Source organism: Neoarius graeffei, chromosome 13 (assembly GCF_027579695.1).
Source record: "Neoarius graeffei isolate fNeoGra1 chromosome 13, fNeoGra1.pri, whole genome shotgun sequence".
Lineage (NCBI taxonomy): Eukaryota > Metazoa > Chordata > Actinopteri > Siluriformes > Ariidae > Neoarius > Neoarius graeffei.
This window is the reverse complement of record NC_083581.1, coordinates 68,826,969-68,847,755: the sequence shown is the minus strand read 5'-3', so window position 1 is coordinate 68,847,755 and position 20,787 is coordinate 68,826,969. Positions and strand designations below refer to the sequence as shown.

The following is a 20,787-nucleotide window of genomic DNA, read 5'->3' as shown; positions in this document are numbered from 1 at the left end:
GCAATAATGACATCACAGGGAAGCGAACGAGCTGACTGGGCTTAAAATCGCCAAGAAAAAGCGAACGTGTTAATGAATTTGCCTGCATCTCATTTTGCGAACAAGAAGCCTTTTGTAGTTTCACGCCAGGTGCTATTTAAGAATTCAAATGACGTGGATTCAAATATTGTTTATTATGAAGTCTTTAGAAACCAAACGGAGGCCCTATACACGCTAAGGTGTGTGTGTGTGTGTATAGAAACATCTCGGGAGGGTGAGGTTCTTTCTCGCTGTCCTGCAGGTGGTGTGAGAGGGAGAGAGACGGTGGGGGGTGTCTTTCTGTCTCATTCAATAGTCTGCCACCGTGCAGTCTCGGATAAATGCTGAGTCCAGGGACATATTATTGCTTATTGGACAGCACAGACTGACTGCACCAGCTCAGCACATGGCTGTGGCCACTTCCTGCCACTTGCACCGCCACGCAAGACAGGACGGCCAATATTTGCCTTAAATTATTCAACAATTTTCATGGCCATACGGCCAATATTTGCCTTAAATTATTCAACAATTTTCATGGCCATTTTAGTCCGTGAGACTGAACCTACCCCAGCCTTCTGACCCCCTCCCTCCCTCCCTTCCTCCCTCCCTCCCTCCCCACTTCCCTTTCCGTACCTCAGCCCATGTGTTCAGCGCATTTACAAGAATCTCCCCTTGCCTTTGACCTTAACCCGGAGATTTCTGCATGAGTGATAAAAGTGAGTAAATGGTCATTTTAATGAAAATGGTGGAGGTATAAATTTCATTAACACTCCCTGTGACAGGGGAAATGAGTCCACAGCAATATGCACGGCTTTTTCCTTCATAAAATTAGGCCCAGAAACCAGATTCTGCTCTGTGTTTTATTACTTTGGGATGACGAGTTTAGTGGTTACACTTAAGTAAATGTTGTTCTCTTTTCATGCTTGAAGAATAAATGCACTACGTTTTCTTTCGGTGTACATTTTCAGGCTGGTTTGAGCTGGTGTTGTTGCTGTTATAGGTTAGGTTAGGTTTCTTTATTAGTCTCCACCAAGGAGAAATTTGTCTTAGAGACAGGGTGGTTGCAGCACCATAAAAAGACAAAACACCAAAAAAAAACAAACAGATAAAAGTAACGTGCAATACGTTACCAGTGAGACATACAAAAGACAGGGATATATGTTAGGTACAGAGACATTGGATGTCCTAACCCACTGCCCCTGTCCCATCAAGACCATACCATCCCTCCCTCCAGCACTCCCATCACCCCCCCACCCCATCCTCCAACCATAAACACATTCATACTATAATAAATATCTAAAATTACATTCATTCCATAATAAAAAAAAAATTATAAAATTATAGACCAAATAAACATTATATCAAAACGGTAATAATAATACTAGAGCGGTGGCTACAATTATCAACAGTCCATAATTATCGACACCGTTTCAGGTTTACCAATAAAAAAACAATTTTACAAAGCTGAGTTTCAGTTACAACAGTTATTATTGATTGATTAATCAACCAGAAGACCCACCCCCACCCCCACCCAAATCGTCTGATGACGCGGCTTGTTCCCGGAGATGGAATTTTTTTAGCACGATCAGCAATCTGAGGAAAAACCCGGACGTTATCATCGCAGGTAAGCATGGTGGAAAGATCACGGGCATGTTTTTGCTGATCAAATTCACCGATGTTTCGTGATATCGTTGTCGAAACCTACTTTGTTTCTTACGCTTTCATGTGACGGTCGCCATTTTGTATCTAAACACGTGTTTTGAGAAGTCACGTGAGGTGTCGATAATAGTGATCACTTTCACCGGTGTCCACCATTATCGACACCCTGTGGAATTAAGAGACTTTTATAACTGTTATGGATCGATCTTTGCGTAACGTTGTTGATAGATGAAGTACTTTTTTAAAAAAATAAATAAAAGTGCTGTGATTTATAATTTTTTTTCTGATTCATAACAGAATGGAATGTTTATAGAGTATTTGGAATCCGATTGCAGTAAATAGAATTAGACCAGAATTAAATTCCTAGTATATAAAAAATTACATGCTTGAAATAGTCAGATTTTTCTATTCTGTTCAGAAAATGTTATATATTTTTTGCAGTTTGTTGTAAATATCTACCACATGCTACAATATCAGTGGACGTTTTATATTTTGGTTCAAGGAATGACATGCGACCTTTGACCTGGATTTCCATGTGGTTACAGTGTCAATCGCCTGTTGACGTTTATTGGTAAACTACAAAACTAGAAATTAATACAAACAACAACGAATGATTCACAAAATGTGATCTACGAAAATACTTAGAAAGTGGAACAAAAATGTTCTGATGCAGGTTAAACATCAGTTCATTTGTTTACAAACATTAGAATCACTTCCTCGTTTACGTACGCACCGACATCCATATATTTATATAAAAGATGTTTTGTACTAAATAAGTCTATGTAAAGCAAATTTTAAATAAAAACTGTTTTTGTTAACTTAATACCACATACCGATTATTTTATAAATGATCATCTGGGTGTCGATAATTAATTGCGAAACGGTGTCACGTGATCCGATACGCTAAGTAATCGGGAATCAACACACCCCCCCACCCCACCCCCCCAGTGGAAGTTTGAGTGCACAATTTGCGTATTGAAAGTCTTTTCTACTTTTGCAACGGCCGAAAGATCGTTAACGTGTCGGTAATTGTAGCCGCCACTCTAGTAGTAGTAATAAGTGTTGTTGCGAGGTGGACAACTCTGGGAACTCGCCTCTGAGTTATCGGAGATAGTTAATAATTTTATTTTGTTGGAAAATGTTTTCAGTAACCCTGTAGTTAAATACCAAACTAATCAGAGGTGTATACATTGTGTTCACTAATGTCATTCCTGATATTGGCAAAACTTCATTCAGCTAAATTGCTATCGTTAAGTTTGGCGTTAAAATTTGTTCTTCCATAGCACTGTTGAATTCTTCATTCTGATTGGTCAGATGGTGTCGATTAAGTTTTCTTTAACTATCCTGGATTCAATCCCTCATAGGTTATCATTTCTATAGTAACAGTTTGCACCCAGATTTATACGCGTCACATAAGTTTATAATTTTGATATTTGAATTTTTTTATGTTTTCTGTGAGTATACTTATTTTACTTTTTTATTTAGGAGTCTTCTGTGTCAGCACTTTGTCATAGGAAGTTCAACGGCATCAGACTTTTTGTGGTTGCTCTGTAACATGGCAAACTTGGGGACGGGGGGAAGCTGATGACCGACAACCATGTGTATAACTTCTATATTATTTAACATTTAATTTTGTGGAATAATATTATAATGCAGCTATAAACAATTGTGCTTTAATTAATAAAAGAATTTTAGCTTTGGATAGTTTTTGTGGAATAAGAGACAAAAAAATACTCTGGAATATGCCGCTGTCGGAAAATCAGTCATGGCTTTATTTATCATCGATATGTACAATGAGCCAAAGACTCGTAACGAATACATTCAAACTAATGAAAGATCTGAATTAAAAATATAAAAAACCCAAGCATTGAATTAGTATAATAGATAAATATATAAATTTAATTCTATCCACAGTCACTGGATATGAGCAATCGCACGCTCTGATTGGCTTCTGTACTACTAGGATATCAGCTCATATACTGTGAGTAGAGAAAAACAAAATGGTGGCTTTATAAAGTATTTAAAAGAAACAGAAACAGTTAAAATAATTTTTGGTTTGCCAACCTCCCAGAAAAAAAAAAAAAAACCTAAAGAAGAAGAAAAATCCCCAAAAATGCAACAAAAAAAAAAATCAATAAAATATGGAATAAAAGTATGTGATGGTAAGAAGAAACCCCCCCCCCCCCCCCCCCAAGAATTATGATGGCATTTTTCACAAATTGCGACATGCCATTTTATTTTCCCAGTTACCCGGGCTACGGATTTATCCACCTCAACATCCAGCGTTTTTATGTTTAAATTTAAAGTGAAGAGGTTGTGAGTTAAGTGTTTCCTTATAACAGGGTTTCATGAACCCCGAGGGGTTTGTAATGGCATTACAAGGGCTTCATAAGGCTATGATATGAAATATCAAGGTCACATTGGATACCTTTTTTTTTTTTTTAAATTCTATCCACATTCACTGGATATGAGCAGTCGCGCACTCTGATTGGCTACTCTACTACTAGGATATCAGCTCATATACCATGAGTAGAGAAAAACAAAATGGCGGAGCATTTTACTGAACCAACCGAGAATGGGGGGAAACCTTCTACTCGTAAACTAAACCCCAAGAATACACAAAAAAGCAACAAAATATGGAATAAAAGTATTTGATGGTAAGAACATGTGTATATTTTTTTAAGAATTATTATTAGTATAGCATTTCTCACAAATTGCTCCTGTCATTTCGCCGGTTTGTTTACATTCCAAGCAGAAATGATTTCGTCGGACGTTTTGTATAAAGGTTTAATTTATCGAATTTGTAAAAACTAAAACCAAAAATGCTCCGTTTCTCAAAATCCAGTGAATGTGGATAGAATAAAAGTTATTCCACTCAGTCTCGTCGTACACTGTTCGTAGCCGCCTCAACGCTACGCGCCTCGTCAGCTCTGTGCTCATGTACGACTCGATTTCATGGAATAACTGTTAAATATCAAGGAGAAGAAGAAACCTTTATTCGTCACATGCACACTTCAAGCACAGTGAAATTCATCCTCTGCATTTAACTGAAGCAGTGAACACATGCGCACACACCCAGAGCAGTGGGCAGCCACACTAGAGCGCCCAGGGAGCAGTCAGGGGTCGGGTACCTTGCTCAAGGGCATCTCAGCCCAAGGCCGCCCCATGCCAACCTAACTGCATGTCTTTGGACTGTTACCCCTTTTCCGCCAAATCAGTTCCAGGGCTGGTTCGGGGCCGGTGCTGGTTCACAACTCATTCAACTTGTGAGCCAGCTGAGAACCAGTTTGCTTTTCCATAGCTCACGGTGCTAAGGGGAGCCATGTCATTCATTACGTCGCTGTATATGTCAGTTACATCGCTGCATTTGCATAAAGCTTGGTGCGAACATCGAAGCAACAACAACACGGAGAAGAAGCAGCGGCAACAACAACAATAATAATAATGGATGACTTCGCGTTTGCAACCTTTCGCAGTCTTGCGATTGTTGTTGGTCTTAACAACTCCGCCCCCCCCTCCGGCTGATGTAAGCGGTTCTTTCCTCTGGCCCAGCAAAGAGTTGGTGCTAGCCTGGAACCGTTTTTTCTGGCCCAGAGCCAGTTCTTTGTTCAGTGGAAACAGAAAACCCGGTTCCAAACTAAGCACTGGCCCTGAACCAGCCCTGGAACTGCTTTGGTGGAAAAGGGGCATGTGAGGGAAACCAGAGCACCCGGAGGAAACCCACGCAGACACGGGGAGAACATGCAAACTCCACACAGAAAGGCCCTCGCCGGCCACTGGGCTCGAACCCAGAACCTTCTTGCTGTGAGGCGACCGTGCGAACCACTACTAGCCTGGGCCCGCCCATCCTAAGCGTGACACAACACGAGGGCCTGTTGCGAGCTTAGTCTGGCCAGGCAAGCTATCTACAGCTCTTCCAAGCTCCCGAAAAATCGGGAACCAATCAACTTTGAGCATCTCCAACGGCCCTGGGTAGAGGCGTCTTCAAGGCACTGACGTAGTAGAACTGCGACCGGAAGCCATAGATTGTTTACAGAATCTATGCCGGGAGCGCTTCATTCACGAATGCTGTATTGAAAGCATTCAACGGGAAGTTCTCATTGAAAACGGAGCAAAGAGCAGCCCTGGAGGTATTTATTGAAAGGAAGGACGTTTTCGCCTTGCTTCCGACCGGCTTCGGTAAGAGTTTAATAATAGGATGTCTATGGTTTAATCTACCAGTTAGCCCCATCACGTCACATACGTCAGAGGAAAGAGTGATGTGATTGGTTTAAGCTTCGTCACAGCCTTTTCTGGCTTCGACCAGTAGCAAACTGAGGTATTTCAGGGAGGCGGGTCAACCACGGGCTCTGGGAAACGGTTGGGCTTAATATCTTGGCCAGACCAATAGCTCAGAGAGCTTTGAAGTCGCGTTAGCCAGACTAAACCACTACACCACCGTACCGCCCCTCCTTATATAAGGAGGTCTTGTATTAAATTGGAAAAAAAATTCGTTAAGTCAAAAATATAACTAAATACAATTTAACTCAATTGATCACAAATATTACATTTGCACAATAATCAGCTGCGCTTTACATTTATTCCAGAACATTGTTTCAGTCGTTGTTCTCACGTCATGATTGATATCATACGTGGGTTTAGTATTGACTGACTTAAATACTTGTTGATGGTGAAAACAGTCTTGAACTCGTTGTGTCGCTGTTCTCACCACCATCGCCAAAACTGTTAAGTCTCTCACATTTGTCACTTCTGTTCCTACTTTTACTGCCGAACACATGCGAGTTACAAACACTCTGATTTGCTCCAGATTCATTTTATTTCCTTGGCTCTCTTTTATTAGACTTTTTTTTTTTTTTTTTCCGCCTACAGCTCTGATTTGCAGCATTTCGTCTCCAAGAACACATTGTATGGCAGAACCTCCGTATTCATACCCAGCTGACAGTAGACAGGGCTGGACAGGCAGAGTCTCTGTTCTCTGCCAAGCTCTTAGCTCTTGCTGTACTGTTTAAGCACATGTGCCACTGGCATTTGACACTTTTATGATATATGTATTACAGCACCAAAAAAAACACAAACCCAGCTCGCTGTCTGCTGTTTAACTGGCTCCATTCGGAGCAAAAGCCCAGCCTTTTGGTTCCCTGGCACACACGGTCGTATGAAAGCATGCGGTGTGGAGTGCTGAAATGCCCAAGGGGACGTCTCCAGTAAACAGTAGAGAGAGAGAGAGAGAGAGAGAGAGAGAGAGATGGTGCTAAACACGCAATAACAGATGACACTGTGCTGTGGACAAACAAAGGTCACCGAGGGAGTAGGTGTGGCGTCGTTATACGGCATGCGTAAAAAAAAAAAAACAACAACCCGGTTTGTTTAACTTCGCGTTTTGATAGAAGCTGTATTCTTTTAAAATTGTCAGCTTTAAATGGGCACGATTTGTTTTTATGTGCCAGTTGTGAAGGGAGCCTATAATGTTTTCACCACTTTTATGCGTTCATTAAATGTCCAAAGCTCAACTCCAGCTGTATGAATAGACACCCTCTAAAGGCTTGCGCCCCCCCCCCCCCCCCCCCCCCCCCCCCCCCAACGGCGGTGGATGCAGTTTTGGGCCTTGTTTACTTCAAATTGTTTAATAAAGACAAGACAAAGACCAGTGGCTGCATGAGGTGTTGGAAATAAACCCCTGTTTTTTTCCACAAAAGGGAATGTTAAAATTAGATTTTTTTTTTCCTCGCCCCTCCCCTGTCATTTTCCATAAGAGACCTCGATGCAATTTAATCATGACTAAAATCATTAAAAAAGATCTGAAGATTAGATTATATTGGCATTTGCAAAATTATGTAATACATTTACATTACAATGAAGGAATTAAAATAATGCATTTTATCTGTCTGGGGTTTCGAAGAGCTCCACCTGGGGAAATAAGGCAGCTGGAAATGGACGAGGTCTATCTCGCTGCCTGGACTGCCAGTAATGGAGAAGATCTGTGCCGTGCCAGTCAGAGCAGCTTTAGCCCTTTAGAGCCGATGCCTGTGATTATACCTCATAGCGTCAGTGCAGTTAACCTAGTTTAAATCAACGCTGGGGGTCGAAGACGGCTTAGATATAGTCACGATATGTAATGATGGCTAAGTGATGTCATGTTTCCCATGTGCTCCTCAGTCTCGTTTTGAGGTGGTGCTCATGTTCAGTGTAACTCATGGTGCTCTTTTTACTCTCTTCACCCAGGTTTGACCGATGAGGAGGTGGAGCTGGCCATCCAACGGTCTGGTAGTGTTGAGGAAGCACTGGCTCAGAGTCCATCAGGACCTTCTCACATCATCCACAGCCCACCATTTACTCCTGCACCCTACAGTGAGTGTTATATTACCAGTATTTATTGTAGATGAAGAGATGATGACGATTTCTTTGTGCACACTAGGGGTGTGTATAAGCCAGTACTGTGTGGAAATGTGAATTCTGGCCATGTCAGGTCCACAATCTCAACTACATCACTCGAGTTCGGATGTACCTGCCCACCATATTTTCTAAATAAATTTGTTCAATTTACCCAAAATATGAATGAACTAAAACTGGTAGCCTAATTTAGCCCTGCGATAGATTAGCGACCTGCCCAGGGTGTACCCTGGCTCTCACTCAGAGTCAGCTGGGGTTAGCTCCAGCTTTTCCCTGTGACCCTGATGGATAAGTGGAATGGATGGTGGGATAGATGGATGGATGGTTGGTTTGGATGGATGGAGGGATGGTTGGTTGGTTGGTTGGTTTGGATGGAGGGATGGTTGGTTGGTAGGGATGGATGGTTGGTTGATTTGGATGGATGGTTGGTTGGTTGGTTGGGATGGATGGGGGATGGTTGGTTTGGGATGGATGGATGGATGCTTGGTTGGTTTGGATGGATGAGGGGATGGCTGGTTTGGATGGATGAGGGGATGGTTGGTTTGGATGGATGGTTGGTTTGGATGGATGGTGGGATGAATGGATGGATGGTGGGTTGGTTGATTTGGATGGATGGTTGGTTGGTTGGGATGGATGGGGGATGGTTGGTTTGGGATGGATGGAGGGATGGGATGGATGGATTGTTGGATGGATGGATGGATGGATGGATGGATGGATGGATGCTTGGTTGGTTTGGATGGATGGATGGTGGGATGAATGGATGGATGGTGGGTTGGTTGGTGTGGATGGTTGGTTGGTTGGTTGGTTTGGATGGAGGGAGGGAGGGATGGACAGTGGGATGGTTGGGATGGGATGGATGGATGGATTGTTGGTTGGGATGGTTGGTTTGGATGGATGATGGGGATGGTTGATTTGGATGGAGGGATGGTGGGATGAATGGATGGTTGGTTGGTATGGGTGGATGGTTGGTTGGTATGGATGGATGGTTGGGTTAGGATGGTTGGCTGGTATGGGTGGATGGTTGGATGGATGGGGGATGGTTGGTTTGGACGGATGGAAGGATGGTGGGATGGATGGATGGTTGGTTGGTATGGATGGATGGTGGGGATGGTTGATTTGGATGGTGGGATGAATGGATGGTTGGTTGGTATGGGTGGATGGTTGGTTGGTATGGATGGATGGTTGGGTTAGGATGGTTGGCTGGTATGGGTGGATGGTGGGATGGTTGGTTTGGACGGATGGAAGGATGGTGGGATGGATGGATGGATGGTTGGTTGGTATGGATGGATGGTTGGTTGGTATGGATGGAGGGATGGTTGGGTTGGGATGGATGGTTGGTTGGTTGGGATGAATGGATGGATGGTTGGTTGGGATGAATGGATGGTTGCTCCTCCTCCTCATGGCAGCTGATTCTGGTTTACTCACCATCCTCATCCTCCTTGACCTGAGCGCAGCCTTCGATACCATTTGTCACTTCACCCTCCTCAATAGATTAGCATCCATTGGTATCACTCTCACCCCCCTTGACTGGTTTAAATCTTATCTTTCCTGCCGCACTCAGTTCATTCAGCTTAAATCTTTCATATCCCACCCTTCCCCTGTCACTTCAGGTGTGCCCCAGGGCTCTGTCCTGGGGCCCCTCCTTTTCATCATTTTATCTCCTTCCCCTTGGCAACATCTTCCGTAAATATAACATTAGTTTCCACTGCTATGCGGATAACACCCAGCTCTACCTCTCCAGTAAACCCACTTCCAACCATCCACCCTCCTCCCTTACTGACTGCCTAGCAGAAATAAAAACCTGGTTCTCCTCCAACTTCCTCAAACTAAACAGTGACAAAACTGAGGTTCTCCTCATTGGCACCAAATTGTCACTATCCAAAACTGACAGTTTCTCTCTTTATATTGACAATTGCTCTGTCTCCCCCTCCCCACAGGTTAAGAGTCTGGGTGTCATCCTCGACAGCACTCTTTCCTTCCAATCCCACATCAATAACATTACCCGGTCTGCGTATTTCCATTTACGCAATATCAACCATCTTCGCCCCTCCCTTACTCCCCATGCCACTGCTATTCTTGTCCACAGCCTCATCACTTCTCGTCTGGATTACTGCAACTCCCTCCTCTCTGGTCTCCCTCACAAATCTGTCCATAAGATCCACCTGGTCCAGAATTCAGCTGCCCGCATCATCACCAGAACTCCCTCCATCCACCACATCACGCCCATCTTGCAGCAGATCCACTGGCTCCCAGTCAAGTTTCGAATTGAATTCAAAATCCTTCTGTTAACTTTCAAGGCCATCCACACCCTCGGTCCCCCATATCTGTCCAATCTCTTCCATGTTGCCATTCCCTCTCGTTCCCTCAGATCTTCTTCTATTCACTTGACTGTCCCCTCCGCCCATCTCACCACCATGGGGAGCAGAGCTTTCAGCCGCTCTGCTCCCCGGCTTTGGAACTCATTACCTCCTGAACTTAGAAATATCAGTTCCCTTCCACATTTCAAATCCTCACTCAAAACACACCTGTTCAAACTTGCTTTTCAGATTTAATCACTGCACTGTCTAATTTTTAATTTTGAATTGTAACTTGTTTTAATGTTTTTTGGTTTTTTTTTTGTAATTTTAATGTATGGTTTGTCTTTCATTTTTGTACGGTGTCCTTGGGTGCTAGAAAGGCGCCTTTAAATAAAATGTATTATTATTATGAATGGATGGATGGGTGGTTGGTTGGTTGGTATGAATTGGATGGTTGGTTTGGATGGATGGTTGGTTGGTTTGGATGGATGGTTGGTTTGGATGGATGGATGGTTGGTTGGTATGGATGGATGGATGGATGGATGGATGGATGGATGGATGGATGGTTGGTTTGGATGGATGGTTGGTTGGGATGGATGGTTGGTTGGGATGGATGGAGGGATGGTTGGTTGGGATGGATGGAGGGATGGTTGGTTGGGATGGATGGAGGGATGGTTGGTTGGGATGGATGGAGGGATGGTTGATTATGGATGGATGCTTGGTTGGTTTGGATGGATGGAGGGATGGTTTGTTGGTATGGTTGGATGGGTGGGATGGATGGAGGGATGTGATGGGATGGATAGTTGGTTGGTTGAAACTACCCTGACCAGGCAGTTACTAAGGATCACTGCGATTTTCATGTTAAGTCCAGATGTGGGGAAAAAAAACCCAAACATGTAGTGCACCTCCTATTAGAGCGCGGGAGTCCCGCGGGACCCGCCGCAAAGCAGTGCGGCGCGGGACAAATTTTGAAAGCTCATTGCGCGCGGGACCGGAAGTGCACATATGCGCGCGCGAGCGGGAGTGCACATATGCGGCGCGGGCGGGAGCAGTGATAAGCTGCAGTCCCGCTAACTAAAAACGTGTTTGAAATAAAATTTATAAATTATTAATTTATGTCTATCATATATAATTTGTGCTGGATATTTTATTTGGCATTAATAAAAACATTTTAAGATGCCTAAATTTGCAGAGAGAGTCAGATTGCCAGATTGAGTGAGGAATAGCATCTTAAATTTGCCATTGATCACCCTAACAGGAAATCCTTTGATCACTCTAATGACTCGCAGTTCACACCCAGCCTCCAGTGACCCACACTAACATGATGCCTCAATGACACCTTAGATGAGCTGGTCATCAGAATTATGATTCTGATTCTGATCCAGGAGAGGATAAATATCTCTCGTTCGTTTCTCGATTCTTTTCCTCTTCCGTGTTTGAGATCTCCGATCATGGCAGAAGAGCAGAGCTCCTTTACTGAATCTCACAGTGCTTCAAAAGTAAGTGCTGCTTTAAAAAGAGGTACATTTACCGTTAAAAAGTCAAGAGTCCTGAAATCGGACATTTGGAAGTCGTTCTCACTCGTGTACGACGCGGATGGAAATCAGCTGCCCTTTGCTTGCTGTGATAAGTGCCAAAAGGTTCTGACATACAACGGCCATAAATCAGGTACATCAGGCCTGAATCGCCATGTATGTACTGTGTTAAAAGGACAACAATTGTTGGAGTTCAGAGGGAACAACGCAAAAGTGACAGATGCGCTGATGAAAGCGCGGAGCCACCTCCACCTAAAAAGGTCACTTTTCGTGAGTTTGAGGAATGGGAGGATGTCGGTGCTACGGGTGCTGAATCGAAGTCTGTAAACTCCGAGATTGATGATTATCTGAAAGTGAAACTCATTGGATCCGAATCACACCAATCTAAAGATATCCTGCTGTGGTGGAAAAATCACTGCTATGACTTTCCCACACTTGCCAAACTGGCACGGCATGTACTGGCCATTCCAGGTTCCAGCGCACCATCCGAGCGCGCGTTCAGCATATGTGGTTGCATACTGGAGGAAAGGCGCAGTATGTTGAAGCCCTCAACAGTGAACAATTTGCTGTTTCTCCATAGCTGTTCAAAGAACCCGATATCCTAAGCAATAGGCTTAGTTGTTTCGTTTACCTGCGTTTGATTTTCTCGTTTTTCTTATTCATATTCAAACAAGGTCAGCTATGTTATATTGAGTTTAACACTTGCACGGAGGCTCAAGCCCAAATAGTTTTAGAAATGTGCAACCATAGCCCTATAATGTCTACAGTAGCCTATACTGTCGATTTTTTGTTGTTGTAGGCTAGGACTGTGTTTTGTTATAACATTTATATATGCTATAGGATATTCTAATTAGAAATGCTTAACAAATGTAAACTGGGTTAGCCTAATGTTTTTTGTATGGCTGAACAATAAATATACCAAATTTCCACTTGGAATTACGTGCTCGCCTGTCTTTTATTATTATTATTATTATTATTATTATTATTAGTGCTGTAAAAAATGTCGCGTTATCGCGTTAACTTGACTCAATTTTAACAGCGATAATTTTTTTTTTCGCGAGATTAACGCTCTGTGACATGATGTAGGTTTTTCATAAGCTTTTGAAACTAGTAGAGATGGGATTTATGGCTCTTTGATGGGATCCGCATCTTTGTGATCCGTTCTTTGAAAAGAGCCGTTCAGAAGACTGGCTCATTTGGCTCTTTTTAAACTCAATGCTATCCCAGAAATCATTCCTGTAATATGCAAATTTGGCCGCCTCTGATTGGACAGCGCGACGCATCAACAGGCAGAAAAAGTGTAAAAGTACGAAATGTGTTAAGTGAGATGAAACAGTAAAGATCAGATTCAATGCAATATTTATCAACGAACAACTTAGTTAATATAATAGTGTACTTTATATTATAATCAAGCATGTCAAGCCTACCGTCACTGTGTAACCTGTCTCTCTGATAGAGCTGTAGACTAACTCAAGCAGGAAATCACTTCACTGAGTGAAGTGGAAGAAGAGTGAAGTTCACTCCTCTTGTTAGCTCTGCATTGCAATAATAAAAAAAAAAACAACCACACCCTTGGTACAAAGCAAGCCCATTCACTTTTTTATGCTGATCAGAGAATTACAATGGTTTCTCATGTGATAAAAATGTGCGATTCGCGATTAAATATTTTAATCGCTTGACAGCACTAATTATTATTATTAGACGCACTACATGCTGAATTCAGAAACAAGGTAAATAATAACAAGCGTGAGCTGTAGATATTTAAGCTCAAATCCACTCAAAGTAGGGGGCGGGGCACCATCACGCTGTGTCAAGACAAGAACTTTCCTGAGAAATAACGCGAACGTCTGCATCATGCGGGATTTGCGGGCGGGAGCGGGACAAAATATGGCAGGCGCGGGCAGGAGCGGGACTGAAAATCATAATTTTTTTGTGGACGCAGGCGGGAGCGGGACTGAAAATCATAATTCTTTGCGGGCGCGGGCGGTAGCGTGACTGCACAATGCGGGCGCGGGCGGGAGCAGGACTGAAAAATCCGACCCGCGCAGACCTCTACCTCCTATTTGTATCAGTTTAGAACACGTTATCTGTTCAGTCCGAGTACTGTATTTGTCTTTGGTTACAGATCGTCTTTGTCCAGGTCTCCCAGGACTATCTGCGCTCACAAGCATATCCTGTAGATTACCGTCACTCAGAAACTGTACAGAGCTCCTCTGTATCAATGCTGCAGCTTAGAATTCAGGATTTTAATGCTCAGTGCTGTATAAGCCAGATCAAAGCTGTGTGAAACTCATTATCGAATGAATATCAGTCAGTGTCCAGCACCAACATGACTGATGCCTGATCAAGTCAAATACAAGATTCTGGATAGAAATTTACATTACAGTAAGACGAGGATGTACAATTTAGCTTGGGAAGACCCTAAACCTAGTGACGGCTTTCCTGAACAGAAATATGTTTCTCTTTTGCATGCATCACAAGTTACAGCACTTTTAAATTATGGTTCGGGGCCAAAGGAGAGAATTTCGTTTAAAGGTTCTATTTTCCGACTGCAGCACGGGCGTTACGGATATTTTGATACAGACTGAACTGATTAGGCTTTTGTAGCTATTCAACAACTTGATCAAATCATGATGCTCAGATTAAGATGTTAGATCTCTGTAGACCCACTGTAGCATCGCAACTGAAAAACCGGCTCGTTACGCAGCATGCCTAGGCAAGAATAAAAGGTAAAAATAAAATGTATGAAATAAATAAGAGGTAAAAGTATGTTAGACAGGAAAAAAAGCCGTTCTGTCCAAAAGCCTGTGGTGGGGATTGATTTTTATTTTTTATTTTTTGGTCGTCTTTGGTTGATTAGAAACCTCAGAATTCAGTCACAGTGACCTTTTGAGAGATTTTTTTATTTTTTTTCCCCAGATTGCCAAGAGTCAATAAAACTACTCATGAAAATGCTTTTCGATGTAATGTTTAAAAAAAAAAAATTTTAATCAACAACATGAAAACCAGACCAAAACATCTGTGTGCGCGGAGCGAAAATGCTTTGAATTTCAAACGATCTTTGATGAAATGAAAATACCTTGTAAGGAAAATACTAACACATTAAAACTGTGTGGGCTCTCTGGTATTTGGAAAGGCTTTGAGAAACAAAACAGGCTGGTTTGTTTGTGCAGGTCGAAAAATAAAATGGCACAAGTGGCACGGACGGACCAGACTGTTTGGGTGTGATCTGAGCTTTGATGCGGTCTTGGTAACCTCACAGGTCATCGAGGTCATCTCATTTCTCAAAAAAAAGAAAGGAAAAAAAGGCTTTGTACGGCACAAATCAATAGTCACGCGTTTATCCGTGATTCGTTTGGTGGTAGAGGGTCAGGGTAAAATGGATTAAAACGAATTAAGGACACCAGGAAAGACTGACTGACTAAAAATGAAGTGAAGTAGCGTGCGAAAGTTAGCGCTGCGTTTAAGATAGGACAGAGTTATTAGGGGATCAAAGCAAACCTGTCCAAACACATCAGTATGAAAAGTAGATAACTGAAGAAGACATGGGTGTGTTATTTAACGCACGACAATATGTCCTCTTTTTGCTTGTTTGAAGCCTTTCCATTATTTTCCGTATGCCTTTGTTCTATTCGTTTGACGTCATTTGTTATGGCATCAGTTTCTTGTAGGTTATACTGTATATCAATTAGTTTTCTAATCTTGATGTCAGAAAGGTTGCGCTTTTTTTTTTTTTTTTTAAATTGCTTGCAAGTAGGGACATGTGCGGCAGGTCTGCTTAGCGTGAGCTGCTTATTACAAGTATAACATAGTACCAGCATGTTTTCCTCTAAGACTTGCCATGAATTTTAGTCGCTCGGCGGCCACAGAGCAACCCACGGATCCCATCGTTCTTTTCTATGTTACCTCATGACAGTGCATGACCACCTATTTGCGTAGATGTGTAATTAATTCCTGTATGCGGGAAGGACCATGTGATACAATGCTCACTCCATCATGGCAATCTCGGTGCGTTTGGAAAGACAAGGAAAAGGGCCTGCTCCAACCTGTATCTTTATTACCTCGCCGGGGTTATGAGCGTCGAGCCGACCACTGATTTACCAATGCAGAATGAAGTCCGCCTAATGCTTAACCTATAGGACAATGATTCCAGATGTATTCCACCCTCATTTATTGCCACACTGTCCTTGACTCCTCAGCATCTCATGTTTTGTAATGAAAGCGCCTCTGATGGGATGGCCACGCAGTTAGGCTCCAGGCCGCCTCTAACGGAGGGTTTTATATCAAAACGGCTATAAGAGAAGTGCATAATGAGGTGAGAGCAAGGAGTCTCGTGTGGGGGTCAGGCTGAAAAGAGGAGGACTACTTCCCTTTGATGTCCTTGTTATGGGGACGATGCGCAGAGACCTGCATCCATCTCTGTCGGAGTAATGAATACTCTGATCCCTATTTTCAGCCGGCAGAAGGACAGGAGTGTCTTCCCTGAACCCAATAAATTTGACAGGAGATTGGAAAAAAGCAGGGGGAACGGGGCTCACACCCTTAAGCGTCCAAATGAAAAGCAGCCGTGCGAAATGGAGGAAGACAAAGTGCTCAGGAAGAGAACTGTGGGTGGTAGAAAAGGGCAACTGGACTTGCTTGAAGATTCTTGAAAACGTTTCACCTCTCGTCCAAAAGGCTTCCTCAGTTCTGTGTGACGAATAGGGAGTATCAGATATTTATCCTCTCCTGGATCAGAATCAGAATTCTGATGACCAGCTCATCTAAGGTGTCATTGAGGCATCATGTTGATGTGGGTCACTGGAGGCTGGGTGTGAACGGCGAGTCATTAGGGTGATCAAAGGATTGCCCGTTAGGGTGATCAATGGAAAGCTGACTCTGTCTGTCCTCCTGTGAGTCACCGAAAACAGCTGGGTCCTGGCGTACACCCAGCCGTCTGGGAAGAGTGTCCAAGGCCAAGTTTACATTAGACCGTATCTGTCTCGTTTTCTTCGCGTTTACATTAAAACGCCGGGAAACGGGAATCCGCCAGGGTCCACGTATTCAATCCAGATCGTGTCAGCTCCGGTGCTGTGTAAACATTGAGAATACGCGGATACGCTGTGCTGAGCTCTAGCTGGCGTCGTCATTGGACAACGTCACTGTGACATCCACCTTCCTGATTCGCTGGCGTTGGTCATGTGACGCGACTGCTGAAAAACGGCGCGGACTTCCGCCTTGTATCACCTTTCATTAAAGAGTATAAAAGTATGAAAATACTGCAAATACTGATGCAAATACTGCCCATTGTGTAGTTATGATTGTCTTTAGGCTTGCCATCCTTCCACTTGCAAGTGGTAAGTGACTTGCGCACAGCGGCTCAGTCCCGAATCACTGCTCGTGCGCTTCACTCGCGCGCTCTGTGAGCTGCGCAGGGCCGGAGTGCGCACCCTCCAGAGGGCACTCGCTGTTCAGGGCGGAGTGATTTGGAGCGCAGCCGCTGAGGAGGAAGCGATGAGCCGCACTGACACATTTCAACTTGCGTGCCAAATTAGTCATGTGATTAGCGTATCCATGTATTGGCGTTGCTGTGTGCACGCTAATCGTTTTTAAAAACGTTAATCTGATGATCCGCTGATACGGTCTAATGTAAACCCCACCCAAGACCGCATTGTAGATGGTTGATAAATGATGTCTTAGACCCCCACCTCTGTTCAGTGATGGCCGTTCCAGGTTGACAAAAATGGCTTCTTTAACTCCTCGCTCATACCAACGATCTTCTCTAGCTAAAATGCGTACGTTACAATCCTGAAATGAGTGTCCTTTGTTGTTAAGATGAATGTAGACAGCCGAGTCCTGGCCTGAGGAGCTGGCTCTCCTGTGTTGAGCCAAGCGCCTGTATAGCGGTCGTTTCGTTTCCCCAATATACGAGTCCGTGCAATCCTCACTGCACTGAATTGCATACACTACGTTGTCCTGTTTGTGTCTGGGTATGGAGCACTTGCATGTGACGTCACATCCGCTCCAGATTGTAGACAGACGCCATCTTGTCGGTTAAACGCCATATTTCCGCCGTCTTTCCGACACTGACTTTCATTATTTTTCGCCGAAATATTCAAATATTACCGTGCCACAATGCCGGAGAGTTGCATGGCATATAAATGCCACAACAGGAGAGGTCAGAAAACGGGAATTTAGTTTCATGGGCTGCCACGGGACCCTGACAGGCGCGCAAAATGGATTGCTGCTATTGGCCGGGCCGATCCAAACAACAAGAACAAGGCATGGGTACCGACTGGAAGGAACGATCACTGGCGCCTGTGCAGTGACCATTTCATCTCAGGTTCGTCATGTATTTATTTCAGTATATCCATGTGGTTATTTGCAGCATAAGTTTATGACTTGCTCTAATAAAAAATTCCGGGAAGTGGGAGCCTGAGAAAAGGGTTGGGGCGGGGTGGATTGGGTCTTTAGCGGCGTGGTACGAAAAAAAAACAGTAAAGAACTTATAAGAATTTACCACTGTCTTAGTAGTAAATCCTTATAAATATAAGGATAAATCCTTATAAGGATTTATAAATAAATATATATATGCCATGTATGATTCAACCATAATCGGCTGGTCAGTGCTATGCTAGATACTGATATATCTAGCATCAGTTCTAGTGCTCAATACTTAAGTGACTTACCCGTCCAATGAGGATTGTTATTTTCTTCTTTACAAGATGCCACATCTGAGGGGGGCTGACAAATCCTGAATTTCTGTAGAGATAACTGTCCAAAGATTTATAAGCACGCAGTGCTTCACCACTGAACAGCGAGAGAAAGTTGATGAGGTAATTATACACGTCCGGGTATTCCACCTCCGGCAGTTCAATATCCACTGACACGGTCGTGAAAACTACGTCCGGTAAGCCATAAGGGTCACTAATCTGTAGATCGTTTATTTTAGACATGTATCTAGTTATCTGTTCATTAGAAAAATGAGCCGTGTAATCCGTCGGTTGAAATTGATCCATTCTGTACACCAGTGCAGCAGTATTCAGCTGCGTTGTTTGCCGACAAGATGGTGGCTGTTAACTTTCCGGTCACGTGACTGCAAGCTGTCTATTCTGTCCTTAGGGTGGACCAGTTTCTGCTTCAAGGTGTTACTGGGTCTGAAATGTACCAGAATGTTGTGTTTGTAGAAGATCCTCCTGAGTTTCTCAGGCCAAGTTTACATTAGACCGTATCTGTCTCGTTTTCTTCGCGGATGCACTGTCCGTTCACATTAAAACGCCGGGAAACGGGAATCCGCCAGGGCCCACGTATTCAACCCAGTTCGTATTTGATCCGGTGCTGTGTAAACATTGAGATGCGCGGATACGCTGTGCTGAGCTCTAGCTGACGTCGTCATTGGACAACGTCACTGTGACATCCACCTTCCTGATTCGCTGGCGACTGCTGAAAAACGGCGCGGACTTCCGCCTTGTATCACCTTTCATTAAAGAGTATAAAAGTATGAAAATACTGATGCAAATACTGCCCATTGTGTAGTTATGATTGTCTTTAGGCTTGCCATCCTTCCACTTGCCAAGTGGTGAGTGACTTGCGCATGCCCGATATGCACTGGGATCACGCACGCAGCGGCTCAGTCCCGAATCACTGCTCGTGCGCTTCACTCGCGCGCTCTGTGAGCTGCACAGGGCCGGAGTGCGCACCCTCCAGAGGGCACTCGCTGTTCAGGGCGGAGTGATTTGGAGCGCAGCCGCTGAGGAGGAAGCGATGAGCCGCACTGACACATTTCAACTTGCGTGCCGAATTAGTCATGTGATTAGCGCATCCGTGTATCGGCGTTGCTGTGTGCACACGAATCGTGTATTGGCGTTGCTGTGTGCACGCGAATCGTTTTAAAAACGTTAATCTGATGATCCGCTGATACGGTCTAATGTAAACCCCACCTCAGATAGACCAGAAATGTAGGGAATGACAATGTTCTTGCGTTTGTTCCTGTTATCATCCTTGTCAGTTATGTTCCTTTTAATGCTCTTTAGGAAAGCCCAGTTGGGGTAACCGCAATTCTGAAGTGCTTTCTTGATATGATTCTGCTCCTTCTCTTTTCCCTCTAATGTTGTAGGAATGTTCTGAGCCCTGTGTTGCAAGGTCAGGAAGAGAACGGAGTCCGACTGGACTTTGGTTCAAATACCTGCGTCCTGGACACTCGTTAGGCGTTAACTGTGAAACCGGCCAAACTGCAAGTTTTACAGGAATGTTGTTGACATGCCCACAGGCATCAAACATCACCTGAAAGAGCTCTTAGACTAACGTCGGACTGGCGGTTAGGGTATTTTTTTTGCATGTCAAATCACACAAGATGCCATCAAAAGTTATCATCTGCTCATTCATGCATGGCCACCTGGTTTTTTTTTTTTTTTTTTTCCCAAAGACACAGCATGGGGAAAAAAAAAAGAACCAGGTTTTTCTTCAAGTCTATTAGAAAGAGGCCTTGTTTATTTGTATTCAGTGGAGCGATTTCAGACAAATTACAGCAACACACCTGTTCCCCAGGCTCAGTACGTTACAAAATGGAGCATTTTGTATCTGACATGTTGACCTGCCACAGCCAGACGTGCCTTAATTACTTCTCTCCGAGGTCTCCGATTATTTGCGTGATTTTTATTTATTTTTTTTTTAACCTATTCACATGCTTTGCCAGATCACAAATAGCTGCTTTGTCACAGGTGGGAATGGCTGCTACTGGTAAAAGTCTGATCTTTGAACCAACAAATACTTAATTTTAGTATATTTCTCAGAAACTGCAACGAGTTTATTCTAGCCTGATTGTTCATTTCCTCAAGTTGTAAACCGTGGGTCGTACATGGAATTCCCACACTCGAGCCTGAGTAATACTGTATCTCTCTCTCTCTTGT

At 43.6% G+C, this 20,787-nt stretch overlaps 1 protein-coding gene across 1 annotated transcript in view; it reads left to right on the top strand.

Annotated features, from left to right (window-relative positions):
* The window catches only part of pex14 (peroxisomal biogenesis factor 14), a 315,467-nt gene that overhangs the window by 198,411 nt on the left and 96,269 nt on the right, over positions 1-20,787 (top strand). The window contains exon 4 of the mRNA XM_060938413.1: positions 7,900-8,025. Within this exon, the coding sequence (XP_060794396.1) occupies positions 7,900-8,025 (126 nt within the window). The remainder of the gene's footprint in view (positions 1-7,899; positions 8,026-20,787) is intronic.